This window comes from Felis catus, chromosome D4, assembly GCF_018350175.1.
Source record: "Felis catus isolate Fca126 chromosome D4, F.catus_Fca126_mat1.0, whole genome shotgun sequence".
NCBI classification, from domain to species: Eukaryota; Metazoa; Chordata; class Mammalia; order Carnivora; family Felidae; genus Felis; species Felis catus.
In genome coordinates this window covers 46,534,825-46,542,981 of record NC_058380.1, presented here as the reverse complement: position 1 = coordinate 46,542,981, position 8,157 = coordinate 46,534,825, and the positions used below count along the sequence as shown (strand labels likewise).

General features: G+C 40.4%; 1 protein-coding gene across 1 annotated transcript; it reads right to left on the bottom strand.

Moving 5' to 3' along the window:
- Nucleotides 1–420: 420 nt before the first annotated feature.
- On the bottom strand, nucleotides 421–7,314 carry DMRTA1 (DMRT like family A1). The gene is made up of 2 exons (XM_003995524.4): nucleotides 5,970–7,314; nucleotides 421–2,863 (listed from the first exon to the last, which is right to left on the bottom strand). Exons 1-2 carry the CDS (start codon nucleotides 6,607–6,609, stop codon nucleotides 2,016–2,018), a joined length of 1,488 nt encoding a protein of 495 aa, XP_003995573.3. The 5' UTR covers nucleotides 6,610–7,314; the 3' UTR covers nucleotides 421–2,015.
- Nucleotides 7,315–8,157: the final 843 nt, after the last annotated feature.

Sequence of the window (8,157 nt, the reverse complement as noted above, 5' to 3'; positions counted from 1 at the left end):
ATGCAATGGAAACAATTTAAGAATCAGCAAGGATTCTATACTGAATGGTGAATGGCATTTAGAGATTCAAGAACCCTGTTAAATTATATGCAAAACTGTGCGTAGGCCATATATAGAGTTCTTTAGATTTACCAGAGTCTCGGGCGCCTAGGTGGCTCAGTCAGTTGAGCGTCCGACTTTGGCTCAGGTCATGATCTCGTGGTCTGTGAGTTCAAGCCCCACATCAGGCTCTGTGCTGACAACTCAGAGCCTGGAACCTGTTTCGGATTCTGTGTCTCCCTCTCTCTCTCTGCCCCTCCCCTGTTCATGCTCTGTCTCTGTCTCAAAAATAAATAAAACATTAAAAAAAAAAAAAAAGATTTACCAGAGTCTCAGAGAGATCTATTATCCAAAATGGTTCCTTCACTCAGTATATATTAATTGAATATCAACTACTTGCCAGGCACTGCATTTTGGCTTAGGCTTAGAATCTGAAACTTTTTAATAAATAATGAATACTGATTACAAGTCTTTACAAGATCTGCTTTCTTATAGTCACACCACTAAAAATAATGCATACTCTATCAAATATATCTACATCCTATACCAAGATGAGATACTACACATTTAATATATTTTCTGATAAAATATATATGCATATATATACACATACACACTGATATAATCTAAGAAAGTTTTAGTGAATCGTGTTGCTCAAACTGTTTAACCTATTTCTCACTCATCAACTATCCTTTACCACAGCTGGGTTTTCATTTATTCCTAACAACAACAAAGAAGCTACTGTCCTTAAAAAAAAAAAAATGATGACATATAAAGAAAACTTCATAAAATTGTTTTATAAGTAGTTTTCTCAGGGACATTCGACTTACTAAAATAAATAGCTTTTGTATGCTCCAGATGGAGAACAAAAAGTATTATTAAAACCTCAAAGAATCCTCTAAAATTTAATGATAATATTTCCCCTTTGGAAATTTTATATCTCGCCTCAGTACATTAAGCATCATCTACCTACCATCAGTCAATATTTATCTGAGCAGCTATTTAAATTATCTGAATAAGACTATTTTTACCTTTGAGAATGGCTGCCATATTGTCACCAACATACGGAAAGGAGTATTTCTCCAGATTTAAAAAAAAAAAAAAAAAGATTAAAATCCTCACCCACAGCAGATGTTCGCTTTATAACATGAAAGTTGTAGCATGATCCAAAATGATCATTTCAAAACAAGGTTAGCTTATCTTATCAGGAAACCATTTGTTTCTAACTTTTACACTTTACCAGAACTTAGATGCAATTAGTGATAGTGGCCAGGAGATGGTGCAGTCGCATTTGCTAAAATTTAGTTCACAGGCTTTGTGTGATTTACAAAGTTCGCTTTAAAGAGAAATGTTTTATTAATGGCACTTGTTATCACAAATGGCACAAATGAATGAAAATAAAACATACAGAAAAAAAAATAAGGAATTTAAATTTCTCAAAAGTTTTACTTATTACTAACCACTTAAATGTGAATAAAATTCTTTAAAATACTTTAAATAAGTTTTTTCTCTCCTGTGTACAAGGAACAGAAGGGAAGAAAAAGTTCAAAGTAATAGTTATTTGGAATTACCTCAACTTTTCAATTCTTCCTGTTAGTTCATTTTATATACTGGGTTACTTTAACCCTTATAAACATTTTACAACTATAAACTCCATTTTTTCAATAAAATAAAAACAAGTATAGTTTTAAAACAGGAATTCTTACAACTGATATTTTAGGGAGAAAATTCATTGAAGTAAAAATATTTCCTGAAATGGCTTTATTCAAGGCACATATAATGTTTAAATGCTTCTTTCACTTAATAAATGCTAAAGAAAAGTCTTTAGATCTCAAATCTATCATATTGGTTGTAAACAGAAATATAAGGCCTAGTCATCCACTCACATACATAATGTACACATTAATAGCTGTGGATGTGAGGGTTGTGTTGCATGCTTCTAGAAATGTTCCAGAAAGAGAGAATAGGCAGAAATATTACAGATTGTCCTGATTTGGCCTGGAATACAATCTGCCACCAGTTATGGAGTCTTTGCTAGGAAGGTAGGAAGAATCCCTAATCATTCCTGAAAATGCATAATCCAAAGCTGGCCGAAAAGGCAGTGCTGGTACCAACCCCGGAGTGAGGTAAGGAGACATAAAACCAGATAGCCCTCTTCCTGGAGAGGAATATGCCAGCCGTAACGGATTGATACCTAGTCTGGGGTTTAAGCTGTAGAGATGTGAATCACCTCCATAAGAGGCAGACGTAGTCTGAAGAGGAGAGAAAGCTGATTTATTCCCTAGAGTTCCAAAACCAATTCCACCTAAACTAAAATTTGAAGCTCTCTGAAAAGCTGTATTTGCCAATTCTCCTGAGCTTGCTAGGTCCCTGGTGTCTGGTCTGTGCTCCTTCCCATTTAGGACCTGTTCAATGGCTTGGACCACATCCCCTTTGCAGAACCGCAGAATGCCTTCTAGTCGGCTACGCCTATAACTTGGGAAAATCCTGGTAAGGATATCAAGAGGGTCTCTTGTTCTTGAGGACAGTGTGGGAAGGCTGGCTCTGGTAGCAGTGAAGTCTTTGGCCCACTCACTTTCATTTCCTGATTCCAAATCAGATGATGACAGGGACCTGGGACTCTCTTCCCCTCCTGATAACTCCCCAGGGTGAGGAGGCTGAATGCTATCATCCTTGATTGAGTTTTCTGAAATAGACGGCCTGATGTTTTGTTTTCCAATGACACCATTAGGCTTAGGAGAGGATCCCAGAGTACGTTGATGGGATTTGGAGACTGGCTCTTCTTGTCCACTCTGGCATGATTCGTATTTACTCTCTTTTAGTTCTGGGGGAGAGAAAAAAAAAAAAAAAGGAATCAAATAAAGGAAAATTTCCCCCAAAATAGTACTACCTACTCAAAACTAATGCTGAATAAGATAATTCATTTACTCATAGCATATTAGTAATACTTATTTACTGCAAGAAATTTTAATGAACAAGAAGTTTAAAAAGTCATTCAGAAATGCAGGTATTGGAACAATGGGGAAATGCTATTTATTATGTCATTTCAGGGTCACAAAATTATATATTCAAATGCTGTAGTTAATTTAGGGATCAGAATATAAAAGTCTATTATTACCCCAACTATTAGCATAAGATCAATATCTCACAGTATTTGCACTACTTGGTGATTGTCACCCAAATTTCATTGTTATCCCAGTGAGCTATTTTTTCAAAATGACACTATGCAAAAAAGAACTAAATAAAATGATTGTTTAGATAAGAAAACAAAGGAAAGAACAATCTCACTATGACAATGAATATTTAATACCTAATACTAAATTTCAACAATATTTTTTTAATGCTCACATTTCAGGTTTCAATTAAGTTACCCGAATAATGTGAAAAACAACAAAATTCTTCATTTCACTTCAAATCTAAACCAATAATGAGCACTGCTGTACCAATCTGAAATCATACCAGAGTGCACGTATTTTATTTTATAGGAGAGATAATAGACACCTGGTATTTTTTAATGCTCTGAAATGTGGACTTTCTTTTTCAATCCCTAGGAAATATTTTTTTAAGTGTACAGTCAAATTGTTTCTAATTTTTTTTACGTTTATTTATTTTTGAGAGAGATAGAGACCAAGTGTGAGCGAGGGAGGGGCAGAGAGAGAGGGAGACACAGAATCCGGAGCAGGCTCCAGGCTCTGAGCCATCAGCACAGAGCCCGACACGGGGCTCGAACTCACGAACCGTGAGATCATGACCTGAGCCAAAGTCGGACACTCAACCCACTGAGCCACCCAGGTGCCCCCAAATTGTTTCTAAAAGAAAATTATAAACTGCACTATTGCACTATTGTAATCTGTACATATCTTCAAAGTGTCAATATTATTAGTTATTTGCTTCAAATCACAACTCCCTTCCAACATTAAGGTAAGTTTTCTAAAAATACTTTTATACAAAAATCTGATTTTATGCCTCAACATGTTGAACATATTAATATTAATAACAGTAATATTTTAATGCCCTTTTATATAGCTTATGCCAGGAAAATAATAATAATGTATACATTCACTAAACAACTTTTAATTTGGTTTACATTTCCTCTTATCTTATCTTGATCTCTATTTCCATTAGAAAGAGTAAACTGTCAAGTGGGGTACTCAGAGTCTATGACTCACTAAATATGCCCTCCGAACATGTAAGGTGTCAAAATTTCATATCTATAGCAATTTATGCACAAAATAATTTTTGTTAGTATGCTGCCCTCACAGAGTACAAAATAATGTAATAAAATACTGATTGCATAAGACTATCCAGAAAATAAGATATCTTTAAGATATGTGATACCATTTACATCATCTCTCTGTTCTCTCAACTCCTATACCTGGTTTTACCTCTTTACTTTTATCATTGTATAGTTTGTCTTGTATTGTAGGTTTGGGGTATATATAGTCTTCCTTCTTTTGTATGTAAGTTTTTTGTGCGTAGGAAAATCTTATTCACCTCTGAATCACTCATTGGTTTTTGTCTAATGAGTAAATTAAATAGAATATTGCAGTTTATGGATATTGGATAACATGAGGCAGTCAGTTTGGAATGGCTTATAGGGATGGCTTTTCAAAAGAGGAGGTCAACTGAGGCAAAGAATAAAATAAAATACTTGACCCTAGAAAACAGAACACTTTGCTCTCTCGCCCCCAAAAAACATATAAATCAATGTCTAGCAGAGATTTAGCAGCCAGATTTCATTGTTCATTTAGTTTACAGAATTTTAACTTTTACTTTTTTTACAGCAGTTACTATGTGTTTAATGAGTTTGTTTTTGGCACTCTTTGATTTTTCATAAGAAATAGTCTATTTAGTCCACTGAAATAAACTAGAATATGGGCAAAACACTGGCATAGGTGAACACAAAATCAAATATGCCATATTTAAATACAGAGATAGTCTTTTTCAAAAGTACATCCTGCGATCTAAGATTTGCAATATTCACAATTCAAAGAAGTTTTCCAATTAATGATTTACTTTTCATTATCACAGAATTTCATATGACACAACTTGTCTTGAATATATACAAAAATGCTGAAATGACATTTTCACTGCTTAGTGTTAGGGCTGGGAAATTCACTAAAATACAGTGAGATTTACATCAGCAGGAAAACTTTATTTAACTCTAATTAAAAAAATACAGATATCTTTTTTTACCTAATGCAGAGGATGTAGGTGTTTTGCAGTCAATAAATAAGAGAAAAAATTAAAAATCCTTGGAAAATAAATTCCTAATATTGGACTTCTCCCTAATGGTTTCCCAAATCTGGGAAACTTAAATTTCTCTCCTGTAGGAAAGAGTTGAAACTTCAAATATTACAGCTAGAATTTCTACACTTTTGGAGGCTGACAAACAGTTGGAGGAGGTGATTAAAATTTTTAAGGTAAGGGAAGAAGGTTAAAAGGGGTTTGGTAGATTTCTCCACTTCTAGCTGGCACCAAAGCTTTGCCCCAGAGATGAGGAACTGTATTCCCAACAATCAGCGAATTTCCAGCACCACTGGAAGATTAACTCTGGTTTTAAAAGTGAAAGGAGTATAGAGCACTACGCTTTCACCCCATGCCCGCTTAAAGTTCTAACTCACGCAAAGTTAAGAGCAACTTGGGTGCAAACTCCATTCCCAGCATGAGTTGCTCATCTAATCACTCACGCTTCCCTTTTACAGGATCTTCTCCTATCCGCTAAGAGTACAAAACGCCCTTCCAAGGTGATGCGTCTCTAGCACCCTCATTAACGTTTATATTACAGTGCAGTTTCCGAGAACTTAAATGAATGCTTCTTTTAAACAACTTTTCTCGCCCACCACGGAGGCATGGCTACTTCTTTCCAAGCGCTTTTCTCCAAAACAACCATTTTTCTTTGCAAAGAGTAGATGGAAAGACCAACTCACCTTGGTTTTCCTCCATATCATCTGGCTGGACAACTTGGAAAGCAGGGGTCGCCAGATCAGTGTGTCTCAGGGCACCCAGTCCCAGCGTCGTCACCGCCACACGGCCGCTCGAGGCCTGGGAATTCTCCGTTCGGCTGCCGCCTCCGGGTGTCCGACCCCCGGGCCCGCAGGGCCCCGGGTACAGGAACCTCTGCAGCCCCCGGGCCTCGCTCTCCTCCTGGGCCTGCTGCCGGCGCAGCGCCACCTGGGCGGCCATGACGCGCTGGCGCTCGGCTATCAGGGTGCACTTGGCACACGCGCAGTCCCGCCAGCGGCAGAAGCGTTTGTGGCCCTTGAGTGCCGACACGACGCCGTGGTTGCGACAACGGGCGCACTTGGGTGTCCGCGGATAGCCGCAGCCCACGGCGCCCACCCCTCTCTCCAGTCCGGGAGCCGGCGCGCAGCCCCCGCTTCCCGCGGCGGCTGCGGCTGCCCGCAGAAAGAGGCTGGGCGGCCGCAGGAAAGTTGGAGGAACCGGTATCCCCGGGGGCACTGGCAACGCCGGAGACGGGGGCGGAGGGGCGGCCGCCACCAGCTCCGGGGCCAGGTGGGGTCGGCCGCTGCCGCTGCGGTCTCTGCCGCCACACTGTGACTGCTCCATTCTTCAGAGGTGCCTGGCGAGCAAAGTGCGCCGTCCACAGCTAACCCTGCCCGGCAGCCGGGTGCTGCAGGACCGGCCGCGGTCCCGCTGCCTCCCACCCACACACGGGCAAAGTTTGACGCAACTCCGGCCGGGGGTTGGGGACGCTAAGAGGCGCAGATGCCCAGTAAGCCTCTTAAGAGTCCCGGGGCGCTAAGTTAATGCCCCTGTGCTCCGCGCGCCCTCTGCGCGGGAGAAAGCAGGGCGGGAGACGCTTCCCCGCCCACCAGGTCTCCAGGCCGAGCGCTGAAGCCCTGGGAGGGAGAGCCGGGCGGAGAGTGGGGGCTGCCTGGGAGGAGGGACAGTGGGCGACGCAAGAAACTGTCCTGAAGGGCTGCAAAGGTGCCTTCCCCAGAGGAGCCCTTTTCTCCCACTTGCCTCCCCACCAATTGCTCAGCGTAGATTTTTATGACACCACCTTCCAGCCCTCTGCCATGCCTCTTTCTGCCCCTCTTAAATTTAAGCAAGGTTGAAGTTCTCCTTTCCTCAGTCCCATGCTTCTCCAAAGCAAGTTTGAGGATTTGGATGTGGACTTGTCTTTTCTTTTCCTTTCCAGGTGAAGTTTTCAGGATAGTAGTATGGCCAATGTTAGGGAGAAAACAGAGCTTGACAGATGGCAAATATTACCCACCTGAAAGATGCCTTATTTTAATTTTTTTAGTGTTTTGTTTTGTTTTTGTTTTTGTTTTTTTGAGAGAGAGACAGACAGAGCACAAGCAGGGGAGGGGCAGAGAGGGAGGGAGACATAGAATCTAAAACAGGTTCCAGGCTCTGAGTGGTCAGCACAGAACCGATGCAGGGCTTGAACCCATAAACCGTGAGATCATCACCCGAGAGGAAGTCCGATGCTTAACCCACTGCGCCACCCAGGTGCCCCAAAGATGCCTTATTTTAAATGGGTCTTACTTAGGACTGCATCAAAATAATGCATAAATAATGAAGGGAATCCACTCACATTCGGATTCTTCTCATTCATTTTATTTACAAATGCAAATCTGGATTACTCGTGTTACACGTGCTGCTGCCCAAAGAAGTCTATGCATTTCTTATGTGGAACTCCTTATAGGCAGCAACTGTGTTAAAGCCGCTTCGAAAATACTTCACATTTCTATTGTAAAGTATGGGGAAAGGTCATTTAGCATTTAAATATGCTATCATAATAAGGACTCTTAAAATATGCATTTAATGCCCTTAAATGCAGGAAAAGATCATACTGCTTTTAAACTGAAAGAGCATCTGAAGCAGAACATTCATGAGTGTTTGTTCTTAATGGAAAGGAGAGTCAGGGCTCTGTCAGTTCTTCAAAATAATATTCAGCTACCTTGACAGGCAATTCATACTCTAGCCCTAAGATGGCAAGTAACAATGACATTTTTAACATCACAACCACTGACATCCAGGGCAGACACTGCTAATCAATCTGGGCTTTCTCCTGCCTGCCCACTTAATACCATCACCACCATCAACATCCTCCCATATTAATATCCTAACATTCTATCACAGAGATTT

Excerpts from the sequence above, each read along its gene's own strand:
- DMRTA1 (XM_003995524.4), bottom strand. The coding sequence starts at position 6,609 with ATGGAGCAGTCACAGTGTGGCGGCAGAGACCGCAGCGGCAGCGGCCGA. Across the intron at positions 2,864-5,969 it reads TGATATGGAGGAAAACCAAG|AACTAAAAGAGAGTAAATAC; the intron begins GTGAGTTGGTCT and ends TCTCTCCCCCAG.